General features: G+C 32.2%; 4 protein-coding genes and 1 long non-coding RNA gene across 5 annotated transcripts; 4 read left to right on the forward strand and 1 right to left on the reverse strand.

Annotated features, from left to right (window-relative positions):
- Positions 1–1307: 1307 nt before the first annotated feature.
- Positions 1308–14571, forward strand: LOC109599288 (protein cueball). Its single transcript, XM_020015261.2, has 7 exons — positions 1308–1537; positions 11480–11718; positions 11835–11995; positions 12108–12534; positions 12590–13032; positions 13092–13401; positions 13462–14571. Exons 1-7 carry the CDS (start codon positions 1465–1467, stop codon positions 13537–13539), a joined length of 1731 nt encoding a protein of 576 aa, XP_019870820.1. The 5' UTR covers positions 1308–1464; the 3' UTR covers positions 13540–14571.
- On the reverse strand, positions 8319–10992 carry LOC109599289 (uncharacterized). Its single transcript, XR_002191549.2, has 4 exons — positions 10916–10992; positions 10000–10059; positions 9814–9931; positions 8319–8774 (listed from the first exon to the last, which is right to left on the reverse strand). It is a non-coding gene; the product is annotated as an uncharacterized LOC109599289 (long non-coding RNA).
- A 2330-nt stretch (positions 14572–16901) lies between the features above and the next one.
- Positions 16902–21233, forward strand: LOC109599280 (ubiquitin-like modifier-activating enzyme 1). The gene is made up of 4 exons (XM_020015252.2): positions 16902–18383; positions 18505–18704; positions 19063–19845; positions 19910–21233. The coding sequence occupies exons 1-4, from the start codon at positions 17027–17029 to the stop codon at positions 20684–20686; spliced, it is 3117 nt and encodes a 1038-aa protein (XP_019870811.1). The 5' UTR covers positions 16902–17026; the 3' UTR covers positions 20687–21233.
- Positions 21234–21405: 172 nt separating this feature from the next.
- Positions 21406–26633, forward strand: LOC109599283 (F-box only protein 28). Its single transcript, XM_020015254.2, has 5 exons — positions 21406–21601; positions 24686–25100; positions 25156–25313; positions 25367–25764; positions 25822–26633. Exons 1-5 carry the CDS (start codon positions 21506–21508, stop codon positions 26036–26038), a joined length of 1284 nt encoding a protein of 427 aa, XP_019870813.1. The 5' UTR covers positions 21406–21505; the 3' UTR covers positions 26039–26633.
- LOC109599282 (protein MCM10 homolog) lies at positions 21609–24649 on the forward strand. The gene is made up of 2 exons (XM_020015253.2): positions 21609–22651; positions 22705–24649. Exons 1-2 carry the CDS (start codon positions 21818–21820, stop codon positions 24553–24555), a joined length of 2685 nt encoding a protein of 894 aa, XP_019870812.2. The 5' UTR covers positions 21609–21817; the 3' UTR covers positions 24556–24649.
- Positions 26634–26737: the final 104 nt, after the last annotated feature.

A 26737-nucleotide genomic window follows, 5' to 3' on the forward strand; every position in this document is an offset into this window, starting at 1 on the left:
TCAAGGGTTTCTTGCTCCCAAGGGTAATTCGCCGGTTTTTCGCTTCCCGTATTCGTTTCGCAAAGATTTCCGCCTTTGCGTTGATAAATCTTCATCAACTTTCTTTTGGGTATCTGATAAATAATTTTAACTGATTATAACATTTAAACGACAATCATATTGACAATATTTTGAGCAAATTAAGACGGTGACTAAATGGTTTTATCCCTTTACGTGTGTATTTGCATTTCTAAAAATTTTATTAACGTAAATATAATAATCATAAAATTTATATTTATTCAAATCTGAGATGAATAATATTATGTTTATTTAATTCTACTAGCGCAATTTATTTAATAAATATGCAACATTAGCATATTGAAACTTAATTATGTAAATAATGCTGTAGGAAAGAATTAAAACACAGTATTTAAATTTTTATTATATTTTATAGATTAAAGTCTGACCACATAAAACAGTAATTCCAGTTTTTAAACCAGTTTTCAGGGAACTTTAAAATTCATACATTTCCCCCAAATTTGAAATATTCTAAGGGATCTATGTAATTTTAACATAATATGTTAAATATATTTTATGAATTAATCAATAAACCCACAAACATCATTAATTCCAATTTTTAAACATGTTTTCAAGAGATAATGAAATTAATAATTTCCCCTAAATTTGAAATATTCAAAAAGTTAAAAATCTATGTACATTTACAATTAATTTTTAATACATTTTAATGAATTAAAATCAATTATTTTATGAATATTTAAAGCAGGTTCAATTTTTTAACGTAAATTATTAATTCAGTACTATATTTAGTAAATTATAAATAATATAAAATCTTATAATATAAACAATGAATCAACAAAAACATTAATTCTAGTTTTTAAGAAACAATAAAATTCATTTTTTCTCCAAGATTTTAAGTATAAAAAAGTAAAAAATCTATAAAAATTTATAATTAAATTTTAACATAATATTAGGAATTAAAACAAATTAATTTATGAATATTTAAAAGGAGCTTAACATAGAATAATAGTTTCTTTGATATATTGTACATGTTCAAATCTTATGAATTAACCAATAGAATCCACAAAAACATTAATTCCAATTTTTAAACATATTTTCAAGAGGCACATAATATCCCCGAACAAATTCAATTCTTTAAAAAGAAAATTAATTTATTCAACGAATATACAAATAAAAACAAAGAATTGTATACAGGTAGGTAATTTTAGTACCTGCATACAACTGAAAATGCAGTTATTCCTTAAAATTGCATCCAGGGCGCAGGGTACCTGAACCGGGGACTTCTGACCAAACTTGCCAACAGAGTTGTTGAACGCACATAAATATATTCTGCGCACGCTTATAAAGACAGCATTTCGCTCGGAGGTGGCTTGATCGCACGTCGTTAGATGTTTTATAACGTGTAAAAGTAATTTTTTAGCCTCGTTTCATTAATTTCAATCAAACATGTTAATTAAATTGGGTGTGATATTTGCAGTGTTGTATGTTGGCACGTGCAACACGTCGCATCACGAATGGGGTAAGTGTGAATTGGGCATTTTTCCTATTTTCGCGCGCCATAAGGTTCTGTAAGACGGTCACGTAGACCGCAGTCGATACCATAGGAATTATATTATTGTTATATAATTTTCATTAACCCGGTTAAGCGGCGAATTATGTCGGTTTAGGGTTGATATATACGCCCTGTATAGTGCTAAGGTGTTATCATTAGTTGGATTGGATAAAAAGACAAATTTATATTATTTCTCGGCCGACAGTTTTAAAGTACAGTTAAATATTTAATTCAAATTTTGACTTGATTGTTTTTAATCGGTTTAAATTGATTGCGAATTCAAGTGATGTTAATTTGTGCGTATTTTTTTATTCTGAACAAATTCTTCCCACACTTTCACTTCGTACATTGATTTTCCTAATCTAAATCCTGAATCCTATTTGTGCCATTGATGTAGTTGGATTTGTTTGCTAAAATGTTAAATGTAACAAGTAATAATGAAATGTAATTATTATGTAAGATAATGACATTTTTTCAAATTTAGATGGATATTTAACCTAACATCTATTTTTAATCTCGGTGTTGATGTCTCCAACATGAACAGGAATCTGAAAAAATGTATATTTTAGTATACTTAATAATAATATAATTTATTATCAAAAATAAGCTTCCAAAATACAATTTTAGTATAATATATAATAAATATTTGTATATACAAATGAAAATAATATTAAAACAATTCAACAATTTAACTTTACTTAATCAGAATATAAATTAATATTTGAACTAATTTTGAATTTTCTTCAAAATTTATTGAGAAAAGAAAATTTATATTTTAATTAATTTATTTGTTAACGGGGCAGGCAGTTGACATTATATTTTATATTTAGTATTACTTAATTTACTAGTAATTTGTTTATTTCAGAAAGAAACATCTAATTTTGAATATTCTTCAAAAGTAACTGCGAAAAGTTTTAATCTAATTTATATTTTAATTAATTTACTTTTAAGTCGAATTTAATAATATTTTTTTATGCTTTTCCATATTCATATTTACAACAACAAATTACTTACTTTAACTTAAATTTCAGAAAGAAACATCTAATCTTGAATCTTCTATAAAAATAGCTGAAACAAAGTTTTAATATAATTTATTTTTGAATTATTTTTTTAGGGCAGTCGTATTTAATAATATTTCTTTTATATTTATTTATATTTATAACAAATTACATACTTTAACTTACATTTTCATAATTAGATATAAAATAATATTAATTAAGTATTTTAGAAAGTAGTAACATCTAATATTGAATATTCTACAAAATTAGCTGAGAAAAGTTTTAATTGAATTTATATTTTAAGTGACTTATTTTTAGGGCAGTTGAATTCATTAATATTTCTTTTATACTTGTTCATATTTATACTTACAACAAATTACTTTATTAACTTATTTATTTATTTAAATTTTCATAATTAAATATAAAATAATATTAATACACAATGCAGAATTGTATGAATTTCAGAAAGTAACAAGAAATTTAACATTTAAAGGTCCATGAATTCAGCTGAATTTAATAATATTTTTTTATATTTGTTTATATTTATTCACTTGTATATAAAATTTATCTCTTTCACTCCAGTCTGTTCAAATGTTTATCTTTTAAAAAATCGACTAAATTGTGATATATGGCACATAATTACATATTATTAACTCGTGAGTGACAAAATTCACATGATCAAAATTATTCCATAGATAGTTTATTATGTAAAACGATGAATTTGAAAATAGTTTCATGTACAAATTACTATTTTATCAAGTTTTTTTATTGGCATTGGAAAATTTGATCGTTTTTATATATTTAAATATTCATAAATATTTCATATGACTCAATTTTAAGATATGACTGAATCGTTAAGCCATTACAATGTTCTCTTAGACATTAAACTAAAATTATTTTTAAGACCATTAAAATAATATGCAACATGTTATTAAGAAATTATTGCCTTGATACTTGTAATTAACAATTAAAACTATTTAATTAAGTTGAATACGAGGTGAATTTATTTTCTTGCATCACATACATCTTGTTTTTAAATAGAAACTGGTCTAATCAAAATATTCAAGATAATATTTTTAGTTAAATTCATCAAAACATAATTATAGTTTTCCAATAGAAAATCGGGAATCCTCTATTTGCGTCAGCAAACTTTTCGATTTAATTTCATTGTTTATGTTAATTTAAAATGTATTTATCAAAACTTTATGAAACCTGTTTGACCCTTGAACGCTCCGACTTTAAGTGATAAATAAACATCTTACATACAAAACATAAATTCGTCACGCAAAACGAATTGTATTACTGCGTGACCGAAAAATGTTCTTGAAACAGTATCTTATTTTCTTGTCAGTGGCAAGATCAATGTCAAGTCCACACTACCTTTGTCCAACAATCGAGGTGAATCGATTGCACAAATCCATTCAATTACAAACACCACTTTCCCAATCAAAATGTGCGCATTTAGACCCAGAGGCCACCAAATCAAAAGATCAACCTCAGCCAATCTAATTACATTTCTTCATCACAGCTCAGACCTGATTATATTCAAAGTTCATTAATTATGCGATATAGAATGCAAATCGGGTCTGGAACAAACACATGTTATGTGTACGTCTTTCTGTGATTACAAAGTATAATTAACCGAGTATATTCAATAACGACGATAACAATTTATTTAGGTCATTTCCATTGGTCTGAAAATCCACCAGAATGGATTTGATGGGCTTAAATTTAAGCTTTCTTGGAGCCGGTTAAAATCGACAATTCAATTGAAATTATTATGTGAGTAATATGTCTGGAATACGAGCCATTTGGACTCAAGTTTCAGATAAGAAATGTACGCATGTTATTAATTCTTTGACGTAATTGCATAATTTTATGAATGAAATACTATATTAACTATTAACGGTTCATCGAAAATCATTTTCTTGAGATAACTTAATAATTACGGTTTCCTTTTTACAATTAATCATCTGCTCACGCGAGTTCAATAAATTGCCAACCTAAATGAATACGAACAAAAAGATAATTAAATTTTACCATCGTAAGCATTTATTACAAGGTTTCTTTGACACTTCAGTGGTTTTTTGCAGAATGGGATAAAAATTATTCGCTCTCAATTAATGCTGAATATAAAAAGAGATTGTTGTGAATTAGTTGTTACACATTTTATGTGCATTTATTAAAACCAATGTCGTTGCAAAGTCCTTCGTTTTATGAACACGATCAGTTATTGAAAAACCATGATGACGAATAGTTTATCCTCTTGTACGTATTTTTTTTTTAAATGGCATTCATTTCCGACTTCCGATTTTCTTAATTATGATATTTTTTAACCTTCATGTTTAATTGGTGGTCAATTATAGTTATTGATTTTAAAGATAGTGTTACAATTTTTGATTGTAATTTATTTTATTTCCTCTGGCACGGGGTTTCGCTACATCCGGTATGAAACTTATGAAATGTGTAGCACCGTTAATTTTGGTGAACAAATTTCCTTTTTTGTACAAGGTAATACTAAAATGAAAACATGAATATTTTATCCATAAATGTACTACCAAGTTTTTTATAATTTTAAATGATGAATTGAATTTTTTGGAGGAATCCCGAATTCTGTTGTTTAGATCGAGTTGGATGACTGTCAGTTGGAGTTTGAGATATTTTTATATAGGGGTCACATTAGATTTTCCAACGACAGATTTAAAAAAAGGGTACAAAATCCAGACGATTCAATGTTACCACCACTTTATTTTAAGAGATTGTGATAAAAGATTGATTGATGATTTACATTTAATAACATTATTTTATACCTTAATAACTTCCTCTAATTCCATTTTTCATAATCATTATAATTATTATCAAATCTTAAAGATTAATCAATGATGATTGCATATTTTATAATTTATCAGTCATGATAAGTTAAACATTTTTTATAATCTATAAATATAATATATAATAATATAAATATTAAAGGAGTAATATATCCATACACATTTACAATTAATTTTTAAGACAATATAAAAAATTAAATTCGATTATTTTATAAATATTTTAAACAGGTTCAATTCTTTAAAGTAAAATATTATTTTAGCATTTGGTATATGATAAATATTATCAAAATATTAATTCCAGTTTTTAAACATGTTTTGAAGATGTCATAAAATTTATAATTTCCCCTAAGTATTAAAAGGGTGAGAAATTTATGCACATTTATAACTATTTTTAACGCAATATAAGGAATTAAATTAAATTATTTTCTTAATATTTAAAACAGGTTCAAATCTTATGGATTAAACAATGAACCTATGATAACATTTCTTTTAAAATAAAATGTTAATTTAGTAAGTTTAGTATTTGATACATTGTATAGATATTACCAAATCTTAAAAATTAATAAGAAATGTACATGTACAATTAATAATCTAAGGATAATTATTCAATATTTTAAAGACACAATGGGTAGAAAAATAGATTAATGTTAGACCACCTAATAGATTCACAATTACATATTTTATAGTTTATTGGATTAAGTAATGATAAGTTGAACTTTTTTCCAGTCTAGTCATGGTTCAAATTATTGACTGTATAATAAAATGCTTGTAACGTAGTTAATTGTCAGAGTTGCCGATTGTGAACTTATAGTTTCATTTTTAATTAGATAAGCGTAACTTAACTATAAATAATTTGCACATAATGTCTCTTAATTATGATATAAACTGAACATTTGAAACAAACAACAATTTTTTATTGACTGAAACTCTTAATGGGGATAATAAGTTAATTTATATCAAACCATACAATCAAATCGTAAATATTACTGATAATTTATTAGCAACAATTCGAAGTAATGCCCGCACACGATAAGTGGTTAATGCAAATCACATGTTCAGTACTCAATCAAACTTCTGCCAATAAAACCGCCAATTGCACACGAATTCAACGATCCGAAGCTATGGGGCCCGCCACGTCGCGCCGTCGTTCCACTCGAATTATATATAACAAGAATTAATTGCCATCGTCTAATCCGGGTTGATGGCGGCGCCTATATATCAATGGCACGCGCCAACCGAATAGCCGGTGGTGCAGCTTTTTCCAATTCCCGGTTTCGAGGGGCCTACGTGACTGTCGGCACGCACAACAACCACGTGGTGATCGATCCAGAAGAACATGCGGCGTCTGCGCAGACCCACACCCCCGTCGAACGTCACGCTAGGTCAGTTAACCGGCGATTTTCGGGAGTGACACAGGTCATTTTTTTAGATAAGATATTTGATAGCACTTTGGTAAATAGTTGCACAAACATTTTTACGCAGTGAACTGTTGACAGCACATTAAATATAGGTACAAATTTCGGGGAATTCGCTTATCGGTACATGACTAGATTTTGGTAACTTTGAACTGACTTAAAAGTTTAAATATGTATCTTGCTGCTAAAAAATTGATAAAGGTATGGGTGTTTTGCTTTGTAAAAACAGTATGATCTATTAAACACCCTCCAAAAGGTGTGCAAATTCAATATTTATTACTTATCGATGCATGACTAGATTTTGAAAACTCTAAATAAACTTAAAAGTTTAAATATGTGTCTTACTGCTAAAAAACTGATCAAACGTGGGAGTTTTACTTTGTAAAATTATTTTGATATATTAAAAACACACCAAAAAGGGGCAAATTACGAAGAATTCGGTGTTATTCACTTATTGATGCATAACTAAATTTTAAAAGTTCTAAACAAACTTAAAAGTTTAAATATGTATAGTTGATTAAATAGTTGTAAGATAAAAATTGTCATAAAGTTATGAGAATTTGACTTTCAAGAAATCTATACCAAAATTAATTCATATTGTGTGCAAATAATTTAAATTGTGGCCTGACTGCTGATAGCATTGCAAATTGGAAGGAACTCGATACTTTTATTAATAATAATAAGTTATTATCAGTAAATGACTGGATTTCAACAAAATGTAAACAGTCTATTATTAATACATATTTATAAATTGTATATTGTATAATGTTACACTAATAGATAATATTTTAAATAATTCAAAATTATTAAAATAAACATGATTTAAGAAATATTCCATTTAATATACATTTATTATAGTTGTCATTATTATTAATCACATTGACAAAGCTATTTAATTTTAATTAAGAAGTAGAATCATTATTTTAAAATATCTATTTTATTTTATTTTATTTAAATATAATATACTAAAGAAAACATTAGTGGCACATTAGATAATATTATTTTAAAAAATAAAATATAAAATTAAATTAAACATCTCATTTCTTGAAAAATTTAAAAAAACTTGTGTATGTATGTAAAATATTTTTTTACTTTTGGAATTATTAATTCTGTTTCATTAATTAATAATAGAAAACAATCTATTTTAAAGATTTCTATTTTATTTAAATCATTATAGGAGCTGCTATAGAAAATATTTTGTATATAGTTTCTATTAACTTCAATTTTGAAGAATTTAAAATATGAAATAAAAATTTTCTTTACTTTTCTTTATAATATTAAACAGTTGAATTATAAATTCAGTTTCATTAATTAGTAATAGAAAAAACAACACTTATTTTATTTAAATCTCGTCTTAGTTTTATTTGTATAAAGTAAATTATTAACATTAATTTTCTTTTATAATTCAAATTAATATAAAAATTTTATGAAACCACTATAAAATTTGAGTTGAAATAGATATTAATAATTAAATATAATTGTCTTTGCTTTCCACTATATTATCCACTTGAACCAATTATAAGTTTTAACATCAATATATTTTAATTGAATAATGTAATGTTGTCCTCATTTTTAAGATACTTAAAATTGAAGGAAAAAATAATACTTTGAAATATTATTAGTGCATGATTAAAAAAACATTTATCAATGTAACAGATAATCGGTGTTATCTAAAAACGTAACAAGTATTATAACTAACGAAACTCATAATTGGACCCTCTAATACTTTCGACATATATACAATAATTAAAAAGTATATATATTATGAGTCACCACATTTCCAGGAACCTCCAGGTATCTCCCAAATGACGATCTCTCCATAAAGAAATTTGTTTATGGACCAACATCACTAAGTCGGAATTCCTCCAAAAACCAGTCCTCAAGTTCTGACGTAAAGCACGTGTAGTACAATGCGCATGCGCACCCCTTCACCACGTGCTCCTGTCACCTTTCCATTGCCCTACAACATAAACGATCCATCAGACAAATTGATCTCGTTCAATTGGCGAAATTTCAGCTAATTAAACGGATTAACATCGATATTGCTGTGCCGATCGTTACACATAACCGGTTTGTTTACCGGTCAACATTTATTACGACGCCATGTATGAATAATGTTACTTGTGGTATTATGAAATTTGCCTTGACAATGGAACGTAATTTTGGTTGAATTCGGATTCGGGTTTTGGTGATGTAAAAATACGCCGGGCTCTCTGCGTAAGGAGCACGTGGCATTGCGGTGTTGCCGCGTGGTGGATGAGTTCCTCGCGCGATATCGAATCGGGTGGGGTAGAAAACTACCTGAATGGACTTTGAGTTGGTCGCGTTATTATGGTTTTCAAAAATCTCGTTTCTAAATCTCCAGTCATAAACAATTTTTATTATTTTATCTAGTTATATCATACAATAATTACCATAATAGTTATCAGAATTTGAATTAAAAGATACCATACAGTATTTATTTATGCATATTATGTGTATTGTTTTTAAATTTGGTTTAGTCATATGACGTTACGTGTAAGAATTTATTTTCAAACGAAGGTTTAGATAGTCGTCGATGCCAAACGGATTTTAAAAATATATTGTAGTGATTATGTGACATTTTACTAAAAATAATGCACGTATAATCTTAACTTGGTTCTAAGGATATTAAGTTCATATATTTCAAGTAGTAATTCATAGTTAAGGAACTTCACATGTCCACATTTGGAAATATAATGTTTTAAATTAGTTGAAAACAAATTTTATTAAATATGAATTAAAATATGTTGTTATTAAATATGTTTAAGTAGTAAACCAAATTATATATACGCTAGTAGCTACAATGATATCAATTTATTATGAAAACTGTTCAGCGAGTTCGAAAACTTTGAAACTCAATAATTGGATAATTCGAATATTAAAATGTCCATTTTCTCATCAACTCAAATCAAAGCAATCGTTGAAATTTATAGAAGAAAGTTAGTGGATAAGGTTAACTAGAAACATGTAAAACCCACCTTTCTATTAAGCTTATGTGAGACGTCCTAGAGGAGCAAGACTACACAAAACATTTGTTATACCAACTTTGGAACAGAATGGTGGTTTAGTATGGTATGAGGATGCTTCTCAGCTTCTCTAAAATTGTATTGCATATGGTTAAAAGATCAATCCATCAATGTTTTGCCATAAAAATTTAAACAAACCTTTCATAGTAATTGAAGAATCTTCAAGAAAATAGATCGAATCTATGTTTTGGAGATGTGCTGAAAAAGATGTACATGTAATATTGAATTAAAAAAATATATTATTTTTACAGTTCACATTAAATAAAATAGTTATTACAATAATATTTAACACAGTTGCTACAATAATATTCACTTCTGTATATAACAGGAGCCACATGCGGCATGGAAAAGGGTAGAACACTCCAATAATGAAGGAAATCTAAATAAAAGTATTCTCCTGTGATTGTATTTTCTTCAAATTGAAATTTCAAACATTGTTTTTTTTTTCTCCTGTTTAAATTTTGCATGTTTTATCCTACAATTCAATGTAACAAACTTTTTCAATAATTAAGTAGTAACTAAATGAATTGAATATTTTTAAGTTTTTCATATTCTTTGCACAAGATACTCTTGTTTAATTTTGATTATTACAACTGTTTTTGAGATACTTCAATTTTTATGTGTGAAGAATTTGAAATTAGTTCAAAATAAATAAATTGCATTTGATTTATTATAACACGTGTACCTACATGATATATCATGTCATTAGAGATAAACTTAAGTTTTTTCTCTTAAAAATGCAGTTTAAATATTGATTGATAATAAATTACTCAAATCTTTATTACTAAATAATCATTATAAAAACATTTACACTTGAATAAAGACGGCAAAACCCATTGAATAGAAGAATATTCAGTTAATAATTATATTAAAATACGTTAGTATATTCTGGTTCATAGAATAATTTAAGATAGATGCAGGTGAATAATAAATTACTATTGATGAACTATCTGACACTGCCCTTATCAATGATGACATCATTTATAGTAACTGATTGTTACATCCTGTTTAAACTTATATATAATTTACTAAATGTATTAATATAACAACTCACCCGAATTTTATATTTGTACCGCACCAAGATCACCAGTTGTCACCACTTACATGCACCCACTAAACAGAGCGCCGGACTACATTTAATGAGGTAAATGCCTGAGTAAAATCACGTAGACGGTGGTATAATGATTCACATACAGGCTAATTGATTCTTATAAGTTAACTTATCTGTACCAAGTACGCTGTACGACATTTTGACACCTACTGCATTTTATCTGTGCATACCACACTTGATGAAATGGGTGATTCACACAAGTTTCGCATTTTTTTACTGCCACGTTTAGAAGTCTTCATCTTGTCACCGTTTACACGCACCCACTAAACAAAGCGCCGGTCTGCATCTAATGAGGCTAAACGTTTAAGTAAAATCACGTAGAAGGTGGTATTCACATGCTGGCTAATTGGTTCTTTAGTGAATTTATACGTACATAGTATACCGTACGACATTTCTACACCTTTTGCGTTTCATCTGCGCGCACCAGAGTCAAAGGGTGATTCACACAATTTTCGCAATTTTTTACTAGATTTGTTACATTTTTTACATTGTTTACATTTGTTACAGAACTAGCTGTAGTGATAAACGACCAAATCGAATTGTTAAATTCAAACGGAACCGTGGTGGGGTCCAGAACACCGGAACAATTTAGCAAATTGAAAGCCTTAACATTTGACAACGTACGACATCAGTTCGTTGTCAGCGATGTTGATCCCTTCAACAACAACGACACAATTTTTTCCGTCGAATTGACCAACAAAACACAACCAACTGCCATTGTCGAAGATCTCACCGATGATGTTCTGGTGAGTTTTCTTAATTTTGTTGATTGCCTTGAACGGAAAAACGCAAAAGGTTTCTGTCTATGGCAATTTCATTGATTTTTAATCGTATTTTTCTGAATGTGCATATATTATTTTAGGGCTTAGCCATAGATCCCATAACTTACACGTTATATTGGACTGATACAAAAAACAGGTCAATAAACTATGCGAATCTAAATAATTCCAATTATGAGCACGATATACTTCTCAAATTTCAAAATGAAAATCCTCACGGTATCGCCATCGATATATGTAAACGGTAGGTTGAAAAACCAGTAGTCAGAATATTCTTCTTCTCTTCTAAACTTAATTTGATTAACCTGAATATTTATATTTTTCGAGCATCATTGACGTTCGTTTAACCTTTTCAGTTACATATACTGGACAAACGCAAACTCGGACAATCCCACCATAGAACGGGCAAAAATCGACGGAACAGAACGTGAAGTGCTGATAAAGGACGACCTGTTCCAGCCCGTAGGTCTGGCCATAGATTACCACAGTCAACGTCTCTTTTGGGCCGATAGGAGGGAAGGCATCTACTACAGAATCGAAAGTACAAATTTACAAGGCAAAGAAAGAGAGGTGGTTTACGAAGGTACATACGGAACCCCATTTGGTATCGCCGTGGATAAAAACGCTATTTATTGGACGGACACGGACAACAAAGCCATTTGGAAAATCGCCAAGCTTATAAAGATTCCGGAGAAATTTATGGAATTCAGCAACACACCCCAAGGAATAATCGCCAAGAACATCGAAATCTTCAAGGAGCCGGACTGCAGAAATTTGGCAGAGGTACGGGAATTTCATAAATATTCCATGTGATGTTTTTACTCATTTGCGTTTTTAGGTGGAGAAGAGTTACAGCCAAGCACCGGAAGTCATTGAAAATTATGAGGAACCAATTCCGTCCGTTCCGACGTGCCTGAACGGTGGCCAACTCACAGAACAGGGATGCAAGTGTAGCAGAGGCTTCACCGGCCAAAACTGCGAGATAGCCTTGTGTCACAACTACTGTTTGCATGGAACGTGCCACGTGTCGTTCAAGGGACACCTGGAATGTCGGTGTCGTCCTGGATATCAGGGGCAAAGGTGTGAACGCGATATTTGCGATGGGTATTGCTTGAATGGAGGAGAGTGTGATCATGAAACTGACACACCTAAATGTAATTGTTTGGAGGGATATAAAGGAGACAGATGCGAGATCGGAGTTCCGGACAGCGTTTGCGTGGAGTACTGTAATAACAAGAGAGATGGAGGCGCTACATTAGATAACCTAGAGTATTCTTGCAGGTAATACGTCTTCACATATTAATTAAACTGATTGTTAATGTTTGTGTTATTGTTTTCAGTTGTGGCTCAGTTGGTCAAAACATAACGGCTGCGGGCCTCTTAGCCGACCCACCTTGCCAAGAGGAAGGTTTCATTGCCAAGCTGGCGGACCCATGGTTGATGGTTATGTTCATATGGACAATAATCTCCCCCTTCGTCTTCGTTATTTTCGTTCTTTACATGTTCTGCCGCTTCAACAAGACAAAACCGAGGATTAAAAAGCGCATTATCGTCAACAAGAACGTCCAACCCCTCACTTATCGCCCACAAGCTACTGAACAATGTGAAATTACAATCGAAAACTGTTGCAACATGAATGTTTGCGAAACGGTAAGATTCTTAACAACACATTTTTTATTTAGTTTATTTATGTTTGTTTTCATTTTTCAGCCTTGTTTTGAGCCAAGAAGTTTCCAGAAGGACGATAAGAAAAAGTTGTTGTCTAACATGGAGAACGGCGATTACTAACAAAAACTAAAAATATCTATCTATATTAGATAGAGGCTGTGACTGAGTATTAAGTATTAAATTGTTAAGTTTGAATATTTATATAAAGCAAGCTCCTAAGTACCTTAACATGAAAATGTGTTCAGGGTTAGTGTCCAACCAAAAAAAAAATACACTGAACTAACACTGCGTGTGGGTAACAGTGTAACAGAGCATCTATTTTACTACCAAATAATTTGTTTTGGTGCAATTAAAGACAGTCCTGGATGTTTTATTATCATTAACAAGGGACATTCCAAAAACCATGACTTAAGATCCAAAAGAGAATTGACAAAATGAAAAATATTTCCATTTTTCTTTCTAGATTCATCAGTTCCTAAATAGCTATAAAAAAATGAACAAATTTTTTTAATTCTGTCAATTCGTATTTTCGATCGAATGTTCTCGTAATCATACCATAAGCTTATAGTTTGTTGAGGTATTAATTTAAATCTTCCTTGTACACATGAAATGTGAATTTGTGTATCTTTTACCAAAAGATCTGGTCATTTTGTAAATTCATTATGATTCATTAATTTCCATCATATCAATTTTACCAAAAAAGACTTACTTATATTTTATTTATATTTATGGCATAGGGAACTTACAAAGTAGTCACAAACTGTTCTACTACTTAAGCAATCATGTTTTAATAAAATTATTATTTGAACTTAAATCATGTGATAGTTTTGGTTAGATAAAAACTATATGTCTGATTTTAATTTAATTTTTTGTTTTAATTGAAATGTCTGTAATTATTTACTTTTGTAGTAAGGTTGTGAAGTTTAGGCCAAAAATTAGAAATATTTATACTGTGCCTATCATGTAAATAAGAATACATTGCGGACTCCAAATTTAAAATCATAAATTCATTTTGTACATTGACTTATATAAATTATATTTAGTAAGTACTATGTGGTTTTAATATCCACATCAGAAATGTGATATTATAATCTAAGTACCTTTTTAAATTATGTAAAATAATTTTGTACAAATAAAATATACAAAATTCAAGATTTTTCTATTTATTTTTAATTACCAGTATTTTTTATTTTCAACCAAGCACACTCGTATAACTGCCGCAAAAACAAATTCTAAAATGAATATTAGTTCTATAAATAGATTTCTATAATAAAACACCAAAGTGTCAATGACTATTTTTGCACATAAGAAGAAAATGGTACGTAATTTCTAAATTTATATTTAATTAGAGTTTTTTATTGACCAGAGAAATATCACACACTACCATATTAACGCAGACCTCTTAATTAAATTCAGTCAAAATATTTTATGTTTTATTTAAAAGAATTACACTATATTCTTTCTCTTATTATTAATTTTGTATCTGAATCAAAATAATTTTTACTTAAATATAAAATAACTTGTTAAAATTTTGTTGGATGCCCTTTATCCGTTATAACCATCTGTAAACGGTGAGGCAAATATTCAATGAAATATCGGCAACGGTTGTTGAAATTAAATTTCTTTACTCTTCAATTGACAAACACAATTCATCGAAATTTTATGCTTTTTGGTGTTTTAATTGAGAACTTTACACTGGCCAACCGAAAATCTCAATATTCTTATCTTTTAACCAACTTTGAATAACTTTGGAGCATACGTCGTATCATTAGTGCATAAAAGGTAAATTATCGTTGAAAAATAGTTTCATTACATCTTCCATGATGTCTCTATACACGAAACGGTCCATTTTACTAATAATTTTTTGTAATGGTTCTAAACCATGTCAACAAAATACAGCCCAAACCAAAATTTTTCCACCATCAACTTTTACACTTGTTCGAATATTCTTTTTTAATACCAATGGTTTTTTTGCTAAAATATATTCTTGTAAGGTTTATACATTTAGTCTGATTATTCCACTAGATACACTCATATTGTATGACCAATTAATTATTTTTTTATTTACCTAGGGGATAAGTAATAATGTCGATTGATTTTTTATTAGAACATTTTCTTATTGTATTTTCAATTGAGAGTGTTTTTTCGTATTTGTTAATAAACATTGTAAACCATTTATCGGAGCATCACAAGTTTTCAGCGATATCAGCAATATTTAGAGAATAATGTTTATTTCTACTCACTGAAGTAATATAAATCCTACTAAGAATAAATCTTACCTATTAAAGTATTATTAGATACATACCCAAAACGTAAATTACATTACATTTGAATGTACTATTTCTTTAGCAAACCAGATTATTATATACATTTAAAGTAATATCTCCGATAAGATGTGTAACAGAAAAAGTAAAATATATTGAAAAATATTTTTTTCAGTGACTGAACTAAATTTAAATTAATAATAATAATTAATATTTTACAAAATGTTTGATTTTAAATTTTGTGCTATGTCTCTGACCAACACGGTTAGTAGTTAGTTGTTCGTTAGTTCATTTCAAATCCATTTATTTTAACAGAACAACTTTTCTTTTTGTAAATTTGTAACATTTATTTCGTTGCGTAATTCAATTAGACCATAATTAATTATCAATATAATGATTATCAATCTTAGTGAATAATTAATTGGTTGTCTAAAAATAATCCCTGCCCCCACTTCATTTTGTACCTGGATTAGTCATAATAAAACAGATAAGCAGTTTTATCAGGAATTAGGAAAATTATTCTAGAAGAGTGCTGCACAATAACAAATTTAAATAACAACGCATTGGTGAGTGTTCATAAATTAATTTATTAATATCAGACCTATTGTTGTATGTATTCTATTGTAAGTGACAAATGTAAGATAATTAGTTGGGTTCGTTAATGAATCAACTTCCAATTAGGAAACTGTTGATTGTTCATTTGTTTAAAGAAAATAGAAATAATAGAATAAATATCATCCGTACAAAGAAGGAACATTATTTAGTAATATTTTCATGAAATTTGTATTGACATTTTCAAGTGACAGTAAACATAGAGAAAACAAAACAATGTGTTGTACTTAGCAACGATTATTTAGGCAGATTAGTAAATAATTTCAAATTGATGCACAATTAGTCGTGATGATATATGCATGTCAAACTATTTGACGTGTACAAATTAAACAGACATGTGCAGTCTGTTAGTTTCACTTAGAAGACATTTAGTTTCTTTATATTCCCGTAAAGAGACTTCCCAAATTAGGTACGTACTTTCAAATTAAATTACACGTAAAACGTATGCACATAAATTTCAGTGTACTGCACAGTAACATGTTGCAGAGCATAATTTTTAGAATCGTTTCGAATTTTTAAATAAGCCAGTTCTCTTCGGTGTACTACGTTGGCAGCGCGTCCGGCCGAACATTCTGGACGTGTGCGCATGCCAACATGCGCTGTCGGCTCCTTTGTTCGTTCATCTCTGCCAGAATTGTCGTCAACTAAGCGGCACAATTTTACCGGATGATCTAATGAGAGTGCAAATTTGATTAGGGGAACACTTAACAAACCGTGCTCTTTTCTGTCCGATGTCTAGTGCTGAAATCGCAGACAGTTCCGTCGATCCCCCAGCCAAGAAGAGGAAGCTTGATTCATCGCCGATTTCCTCCGACATGGCGAACAACGGAGACGAAGGATCCTCGCAAGCCGGCGACATTGATGAGGGGCTCTATTCGAGGCAGCTATACGTGCTTGGACACGATGCCATGCGTCGCATGGCCACCAGCGACGTCCTGATCTCAGGTTTGGGTGGTTTGGGCGTCGAAATCGCCAAGAATGTCATTCTTGGCGGCGTAAAGTCAGTGACTCTACATGACGAGGCAGTTTGCACCGTTGGTGATTTGTCCTCTCAGTTTTATTTAAATGAAAGTGTTGTCGGTCAGAATCGCGCCGAAGCTTGTTGCAAACAACTGTCCGAGCTGAACACATATGTGCCCACCAAATCCCACACTGGTCCTTTGGATGAAGAGTTCATCAAGTCGTTCAGGGTTGTGGTACTAACAACGAGTTCCCTGGAAGAGCAGAAGCGCATCAGCGAAATCACCCACGCCAACAACATTGCATTGATCATTGCGGACACTAGAGGTTTGTTTGCCCAAGTATTTTGTGATTTCGGGGAGTCTTTCACAGTGGTAGATGTCAATGGCGAGCCACCAGTTTCCGCCATGGTTGCAGACATATCCCTGGATAAAGAATCAGTTGTTACATGTATTGATGATACCAGACATGGACTCGAGGATGGGGATTACGTGACCTTCTCGGAGGTACAAGGCATGACTGAACTTAACAACTGCAAGCCAATTAAAATCAAAGTTTTGGGACCATACACATTCTCCATTGGTGACACCACTGGTTTTACAAAGTACCAGAGAGGTGGAATTGTTACACAAGTCAAAATGCCTAAAGTAATAAACTTCAAATCACTGAAAGAGTCCTTGGCAAATCCAGAGTTTGTAATCACAGACTTTGCTAAGTTTGATCACCCCTCACAACTGCACGTAGGCTACCAAGCCTTGCACAAATTTATAGCTACTCATGGCAGGAAACCTAAGCCATGGTCCATTGCTGATGCCCAAGAACTTGTCAGTCTTGCAAAAACCCTCTCCAGCGAAGAGCTCAATGAAAGCCTTTTGGAGACTTTTGCCAAAGTCTCAGCTGGAGATTTGAATCCTATCAATGCAACTATTGGTGGTATTGTTGCCCAGGAAGTTATGAAGGCTTGTTCAGGCAAGTTCCATCCCATCTATCAGTGGCTCTACTTTGATGCCATTGAATGTTTGGATGCTGATGAAAAGGAAGAAATCACAGAAGAATTAGCTGCTCCAACTGGATCCAGATATGATGGACAAATCGCCGTTTTCGGAAAGAAATTCCAGGACATTTTAGGTAAAAACATCATTACAGTAACCATTTGTCATAAATATTTAATTTTCTAAATTAATTAATTATTATCTAAATATGATCCTTATATATAACAAAAATTTTTACAAATTAATAATTTTTTCAGGTGACCTCAAGTATTTTATTGTTGGCGCTGGTGCCATTGGTTGTGAATTGTTAAAGAACTTTGCTATGTTAGGCGTTGGAACTGGTAAAGGACAGATTTATGTCACTGACATGGATCTCATTGAAAAGTCTAATTTGAATCGTCAATTCCTATTCAGACCACATGACGTCCAGCAACCTAAGTCAGCCACTGCTGCAAAGGTATTTTTTTTATTAAATATTAAAATATATTAGTTGTTTAAAAAGTTTAAAAATTTATATTTTTAAATTTTAAAGCAATGAGTGATTTGTATTTGTGGTGTCATATTTTACCAAGTATTATATATCATTGTAAACAATCATTCAAGGTTAATTGTAAACTGTAATTATTATAGAGGTATTTTGCTTGGTACTATTTATATTATCAAGATCAACGAATATTTTTACGTAATTACAAATTGACTCATGATGCCAACTAAATGATTCATTATTCAACATTTATTAATGATAATTTGTTAATTTATATCTGGTGTTTTAATATTTTAGTTTATAATAGTCTCATATCAAATTTTCTTGTTAGGTCATCAAAAAGATGAATCCCGACGTGCATATAACGGCTCACGAGAACCGCGTTGGTCCCGAGACCGAGAACATTTACGACGATGCATTCTTCGAATCTCTGGACGGCGTGGCCAACGCTCTGGATAACATCGACGCCCGCATGTACATGGATCGTAGATGCGTCTACTATCGTAAACCACTGCTGGAATCGGGCACGTTGGGCACCAAGGGTAACTGTCAGGTTGTCGTGCCCTTCCTCACCGAGTCGTACAGTTCATCCCAGGATCCCCCAGAAAAGAGCATCCCGATTTGTACGCTGAAACACTTCCCTAACGCCATTGAGCATACCTTGCAATGGGCCAGAGAAACTTTCGAAGGATTATTTAGACAGAACGCAGAGAACGCCTCCTTGTACTTACAAGATCCGGACTTCGTCGACCGCACTCTCAAGCTGCCCGGTGGTCAGCCTTTGGACACGTTGCAGTCCGTAATCACGGCCCTCGTTCACGAACGTCCGAAAACGTTCGAGGATTGCATCCAGTGGGCTCGTCTTCACTGGCAGGAACAGTACAGCAACCAGATTAAACAGCTTCTGTTCAATTTCCCACCAGATCAACTCACCAGCACTGGACAACTGTTCTGGTCAGGTCCCAAACGCTGTCCGGAGCCACTGACCTTCAACATCGATAATCCACTTCATTTGGATTACATTGTGGCCGCCGCTAACTTAAAAGCCATCGTTTATGGCATCCCAACCAATAGAGATCGCAAATACATTTCTAAAGTAGTTTCCCAAGTTTCTGTAAGTTGATTAGCTGCAAAAACCGGTAATAAAGTAAAATTAACTTCTTTATTATTTTTTATAGGTGCCAGAATTCGTGCCGAAATCCGGAGTGAAAATCTCGGTTACCGACTCTCAAATGGCCATGAGCAATGGCGCTAATGTCGACATGGAACGTGTCGCCCAAATAAGAGAAGCCTTGCCCGCCCCATCGGAGTTCGGTTCTCTCCGTCTCACGCCAATCGAATTCGAGAAAGACGACGACACCAATTTCCACATGGACTTCATCGTGGCCGCCTCCAATCTCCGCGCCACCAACTACAAGATCACACCAGCCGACAGACACAAGTCCAAGCTGATCGCCGGTAAAATCATCCCCGCCATCGCCACCACCACGTCCGTAGTCGCCGGTCTGGTGTGTTTGGAGTTGTTCAAACTTGTCAGAATCAAAAAGAGTCTGGCCCCGTTCAAGAACGGTTTCGTCAATTTGGCGTTGCCGTTCTTCGGTTTCTCCGAACCCATAGCAGCACCTGTTATGGAGTACGGCGAGAACAAGTGGACCCTGTGGGACAGATTCGAAGTCCAGGGCGAGATGACGCTCAGCGAATTCTTGCAATACTTCAAAGACGAACACGGTCTCGAAATCACTATGCTTTCCCAAGGTGTTTGCATGTTGTACTCGTTCTTTATGGCCAAGCCTAAGGCTCAAGAAAGATTAGGATTGACGATGTCTGAGGTCGTGAAGCGGGTTTCCAAAAAGAGAATCGAACCCCACGTTAGAGCGTTAGTTTTTGAGCTCTGCTGCAACGATGTGGACGGAAACGATGTGGAAGTACCATATGTAAAATACAATTTAGTTTGAGCGTGATCGTTTAGATCTCCCACTAAGTCTGGGCATTTTGTGAGTGCTTCACATGTGCACTAAATTGAACTGGGTATTTTATAAAATTGTGATCATGTAAATTAATTTATGATGTTTTCGTCAACATTTAGGGGTAGCATGAGCAAAGCATGACTTAACCCAGATTATTTTTCACCTTCATTAATTAATTCATTTCAACAAGGGAATAGCATTTAAATAAGCTAACGCAATATAACAATGTATCTATTGCTGATATTTTTATTAAGATTTAGAATCAGTGTAGTGTTTATTTTCTATATTTTAGTGTGAAATAAACAATTTTGAGCAGTTTATGTATTTTTTGAGAGCAGGATTATCCATTATTATTATTATTATTATTATTATTCATGTAGAGCTGATCGTTCACACCTCTAGAGACTGAAATTTTTACTTATATTTCCTACGTCTAGGTGTTGAATGAACAGGTTTTGATGATTTTAGTGATCAAGCTTCTGAAATATTCTCACTTTAAATTATTTTTATAAAGTTCAATAAACTCAAAGCAGTACGTTATCTTAATTATTTTCCCCTAGCACTGTTTTATTATTATATCAATTTAGAATATTGACTCATCCAAGTGTTAAGCAAAAAGAGAAGTATCATTTATTTTTAAACAAGTGGACAAAGATATTCTCATAGATGGCAGTACTGCATCTGTCAATGAAAAGAATTGTTTTGTTTGCAAGTGTTCCTTGTTCTCATGGTGTAAGAATTTTATTAGTAAGACAAGCATATTTATGAACATTATTTAGTTCAATTCCTCGAATACTCCCAAGGAAAATGGCTGGCAATCCTTACATTCTTTATATGCCCGAAATAGCTTTAGAAAAGATTTTCTCTTTTCTAAGCTATGATGAAATTGCAAAGAACAGAGTGGTGAGTATTTTTAGTGTACGTTGTTGTTCTAATAAGGAAATCTAGATAGTTTATTGATATTTTTATGACAACGACCCTAATTTCTTAATCCCCAGATTTAGGGAATTTAGTTTTATTTTGACAGCTGTCATTACTAAGAAAGTGCGCGCTTTTAGTATAATAAAATTCGAACACAAAGTGTTTCGTACATTTATCGTTTAACAATCAGTTTTCATAATGAGTGACGATGATGAATTGTTGAATCAAGTGATGGAGGAAGTTAATGACAATCCGGACGATTTACTGGACACTTTATTATCAGTGGCCACTGAAGAATCAAAAACTACCAAAAATACTCTCAAAGAAACGAACCTTTTTGAGAAAGAAACAAATTTAAATGTACCTAAAGTGACTGGGAGCCTTATACACGCAGGAGACACCGATTCCTCTGATGATGAGGATAATCGTAACTATGAGGAACAAAAGTATAATCAATCAGGCAGGTCCCTTAAAAAACTTCTGGACGAAAACACCAGTTCTAGTTCTACAAGTAGCCCTACATCCTATTTTAGAAAACCAGAATTTAAAAGCAATTCGTTATCGACTAGCTGGAAAACACCTAAGAATACTTTGGTAGCCCCTAGTACTGCAACTAAACAAATTGAAAGTAAACCTAGCCAAAATGTGCAAGGAAAGGTAGATGTACATACAGATCCTATTTTTGGATTAAGAATCGTCAATCCTCTGGTGTCATCACAAGTTTTGCGGGAACGAATGGTGGGCAGAGAGGCAGTTCCATTTGCAAGATTATCTTTGTTCATCCAAAGACAATTTAAAGATAAAGATTGGGTAATTGCTGGTGTAATTGCCAATAAAAGTGCCGCAAAGACATCTCAAAAAGGCAGCCAATTTTGCATATGGACCCTGACTGATTTAAAAACGGAAATTAAAACAGTCTCATTGTTCTTGTTCAGTGGAGCTTACAAGAATTTGTGGAAGACATCTGTTGGTACAATTGTGGGAGTTTTAAATCCAAATGTAATGGACAAAAAAGAGGGATCTAAAGATGAGGTAAATTGTAAAAAAATTATGTTGTAAATTAGTATTAATAGCATTTTTAACAGGCTACTCTAAGTGTGGACAATGCACAGAAGGTGATGATTTTGGGACAGTCAAAAGATTTGGGAACATGCAGAAGTACAAGAAAGAATGGTGAACAATGCACTGCAATTGTGAATCTCAGCATTTGTGAATATTGCATGTATCATATCAAGCAAGAGTACCAGAAGTGCAGCAAACGCTCAGAATTACAATCTAATTTCCAAGGAAAGGGTTTGACGGCTTTGCGAAACAAAGTGCTGGGCAAAAACGAGGTGTTTTACGCCGGAAAATCGTTTACGGCAGTTCCTGCAAAACGTAGTAGAAAATTGGAAAAGAAGGATGAATCCAGGATGCAGAGCTTAAGCAAAGGTTATATGAATAGTCCTACTGTAACTGGACCTAGGAAGAAAGTGGTGGCTAATAATCAGTTGGAAGTTTCACTGGCACAAAGAACAAGGGACATGGAGTTACTTAAAAAACTTTCTGAAGATTCCAAGTTGGATAGTAAAACGGAATTTAGTGGGGAAAGATCTTCTGATCTGACACTTGAGGAATCTAAATCCACAGCTACTAGTATTATTTCTAAACTAAAAGCCAAAAATAAAGAGTTACAGCCTCCTCAGTTAACTAGTAAATATGACATGAAAAGTGACCTTATTGTTAATGTAGATGGGAAAAGCAATTTTAAAGGCAAACTATCTAGTGAAGTAAGCCTGGAGAGCTCAAAAGCTACTGCTCAAAATGTTATTAGTAAACTAAAGGGTAAAACTCAAGACAAAAAGGTGCCAACAGACTGTGGGAATGAAAAAGAGAATGTGGTCACAGATATTTTTGGTGAAGATGACTTTGACTTTGATTATGATGATGACGATCTGGTGAGCCAAAACAAAAAACACAAATCCATAAGTTCTGATGATAAACAAAATAAAATTAAAGTCACAAATACCACAGATATAACTAAATCATCAGTTCCACCAAACATAACACAAACAAAATTGAAGGATAATGCTAATCAGAAAGAATCCACCCAAACTACTCAAAAACCAATACCAAATAAAACCCCAACTACTACTACTACTCCAAAACTCACAACCAACCGAAGTTTCCTTTCAGATCCCGTAACATCGGACAAACCGAAACTTTCGGGCTGGGGAAGTGGTTCCATCGACTTAAACCAACCCATTTCTTTTAGGCAAATGAACAAGGCGAAGCAGAATGCGCTTAAGTACATCCAGCAACATGGACCTATTAAAAAAATTGATCCCAACAACACCAAAGGTACTGGCCTAAAAAGAAAACTGGAAGAAGTAGCTCCCAGTGTCACTAAACCGCTGAACGATGCGACTACCATCGAATCTGCACCAAAGAAGGTTCGCATAGAGGAAAATGCCTTCATATCGGACCGTTTCAAGAAAATGATGGCTATGACGTCCAAACACACCGACCTCTTGGAACAAAAAGATAATGAAGAACAAGAGAAATACTTCAACAAATTAGAGCTTAAGGAAAAAATGGAAGAGAAGATGGCGAACACATTCAAGATTGCCTGCAAAGCTGTTACATGCACCGTGTGCAAATATACAAGCTTCTCCGCCGCAGAATTGTGTAAAACGGAACGCCATAAGTTGAAAGTGACAGACGCAATGAAGAGGTTCTTTAAGTGTGGAAACTGCGAGAAGAGAACGGCCAGCTTAGAAATTTACCCCACTAAACTGTGTGATAATTGCGGAAGCGGCAAATGGCTGAAAACTGGCATGATAAAAGAAAAAATAGTTACCGTATCTAACAAATTGTCAGTATTAGGGGGAGAACAGAAATTTGTTAATTCGGCGATGAACGACTCCAATATCGATTTGCTAGTTCCTGATGACTGATGTTTTTTTTTATATAGTATTTTGTTATTTGTTGAATTATTTTTTATTTACTGTATCTTCTATTTAGTTTATGAATAAAATACAAACTATTAAACTTGTGATTTTTATTAAATTATTAATCATTCTCTAGGTATGCAGGAAGTTTAATGAGATTGGCAGCAAGATGTTGTCTAGGGGGTTCATACAGCTGGAACGGAAACATTCGACGATTCACAAACGAATAAAATCGTTGTTACCTCGCAGAGAGTCTGAAAGAAGAGCTCATCCGTTATCGAGGCATTGTGAGATACTACAAGCAATAGAAACTCGAATTAGCATGTTGAATATGACTTACAGTAAATATATTGAGAAGAATCTCCTTTGTTTTATCCCCGGGAAGGTTTTAGACGAAATAAGGAATGTATTAAAGTTGGTAGAGACTGATGCAACTCCTCCAAGAACACATCAATTATTGGAAGAATTGAGAGATCTGAGCAGTATGGCTATGGAACACTTTGATGAGCACATTTTGCCCAGGGTAAAAGAAGAGATGGAAAAACGAACTGGTAAGTAATTTCACAAAAAAATATGTTTATTTAATTTTACTTCATTTTCACGTAGCTCTGGCATTCGTGAGCCCTTCAACATCCAAGTCACCGAGGTTCTTCTTCGCCCAACAATTTCTGTCTGATGAAATCTACAAGGTCAAGAAGCAAAGCAAGTCCCACAAATATCACATTAGTTACCTAACTCAGAACACGCAAAAGCTATTCCAAAAAGTACGTTTAAATCATTTAGTCATGTGCAAACCTTTAATTACCAAAATTTGTAGTTAAGGAAACAGAATATCCGCCTCAAGGCACAGTCGTTGAAGATCCGCGAACAGGAACGCAAAATCCAAGAGCAAAACACCAAAATCCAGGAACAAGAGGCCACGTTAGCCGACATCAAGAAACACATCGACGAATGGGACCAGAAATATGCCGATTTGACCACAGAATTGGTGCGGGCACGCGACGACATCTTGTTGAAGGCCTCCACAGCTTACAAGTTTCAATCGACCGTGGCTCAATCCACATTGCATTCGACGCCGACCGTTAAGCATCACAAGTCCAACATTAAACCGCGAACTACACAAATTTTACCAAAAAGCTATGCTTCTCTGTTGTTGGATCTGGAGAGGAAAAGAAAATCGAATTTGTTGCCGGAAATTCCCGTGAAGCTTTCAAGGTATTTTTTCACATTAAACATTTTAGTCTAATAGTTACTATTTTTGGTTGATTCTAGAGCAAGTACTATCGACGAAGATATACCGAGATCTTTGATTAAAGAAGCGGATAAAACGACCAAAGGTATCATCAAGCATGATAAACCTGGACCTCCCAAACCTAAACCGGATCTTCAATCGCTTATCAGCAATTCCATAGAAAACTTGAAAAGTTCTTTGTCACATATCCAAAACAGGAGAAAAAGAAAAATGTCTGAGGACATCGACCTGAAATAGATGGACTAAGCCGTCTCCGATTTTTTACCGTTTGTAGAGAATTTAGTTTTATTTAATATTTTTTTAGATATAAGAATTATTAATATTTTACAATTTGAGTGATTAAATAGTTGAATTGTGTATGGCATGGAGTGTGGTGCAGATATAACTAAATTATAAAAAATACTAAATATTTTACTACATTGTGAAAAAAATATATATATTTATCTAATTGATCTCAGATATGATTAAGCCATTTAGGTTTTTAACTTTCCTAATCGTACAAAACGTTTATTTATGTTGCAGACAAGGGACTTGGTAAAGATGTAACTATAATGTATTTATTGCCATTAACACCATATTTCAAATTTCACCTTTAAATATATATTAGCAATAATAATCACAAAATAAATTTGTGGTATTTTACCTTATTAACAAAATATTTCATCATAAATATAGTTTATAATTTGTCTAAATAAAGAATGTTAGGTATTTGAATGTAACCAATTATATAGTAGAAGATATTTATCAGAGTGAATTTGTGAAATAATATATAATCATATATTTATTTGAATTTTCTATGTATATTGAATTTAATTAAATACATATAGTACAACATTTTTGTTTTATTTTTCTTCTAAATTATTTAGAGAAAAAATTTTAAGTGGCGTAGAAAATAGGCGAGAAAAAGGGGAGATCCCTTCAAAATCCACGCTATCG

The sequence above is a fragment of the Aethina tumida genome, chromosome 2, assembly GCF_024364675.1.
Source record: "Aethina tumida isolate Nest 87 chromosome 2, icAetTumi1.1, whole genome shotgun sequence".
Taxonomy (NCBI): Eukaryota; Metazoa; Arthropoda; class Insecta; order Coleoptera; family Nitidulidae; genus Aethina; species Aethina tumida.

Bases quoted from the DNA above. Each gene is read 5' to 3' on its own strand.
- LOC109599282 (XM_020015253.2), top strand. From the start codon at position 21,818: ATGAGTGACGATGATGAATTGTTGAATCAAGTGATGGAGGAAGTTAAT. The intron at 22,652-22,704 runs GTAAATTGTAAA...CATTTTTAACAG, and splicing joins AAGAGGGATCTAAAGATGAG to GCTACTCTAAGTGTGGACAA.
- LOC109599280 (XM_020015252.2), top strand. From the start codon at position 17,027: ATGTCTAGTGCTGAAATCGCAGACAGTTCCGTCGATCCCCCAGCCAAG. The intron at 18,384-18,504 runs GTAAAAACATCA...TAATTTTTTCAG, and splicing joins GAAATTCCAGGACATTTTAG to GTGACCTCAAGTATTTTATT. The intron at 18,705-19,062 runs GTATTTTTTTTA...TTTTCTTGTTAG, and splicing joins AGTCAGCCACTGCTGCAAAG to GTCATCAAAAAGATGAATCC.
- LOC109599283 (XM_020015254.2), top strand. From the start codon at position 21,506: ATGGCTGGCAATCCTTACATTCTTTATATGCCCGAAATAGCTTTAGAA. The intron at 21,602-24,685 runs GTGAGTATTTTT...ATCATTCTCTAG, and splicing joins AAATTGCAAAGAACAGAGTG to GTATGCAGGAAGTTTAATGA. The intron at 25,101-25,155 runs GTAAGTAATTTC...ATTTTCACGTAG, and splicing joins AGAGATGGAAAAACGAACTG to CTCTGGCATTCGTGAGCCCT.
- LOC109599288 (XM_020015261.2), top strand. From the start codon at position 1,465: ATGTTAATTAAATTGGGTGTGATATTTGCAGTGTTGTATGTTGGCACG. The intron at 12,535-12,589 runs GTACGGGAATTT...TTGCGTTTTTAG, and splicing joins ACTGCAGAAATTTGGCAGAG to GTGGAGAAGAGTTACAGCCA. The intron at 13,033-13,091 runs GTAATACGTCTT...TATTGTTTTCAG, and splicing joins AACCTAGAGTATTCTTGCAG to TTGTGGCTCAGTTGGTCAAA.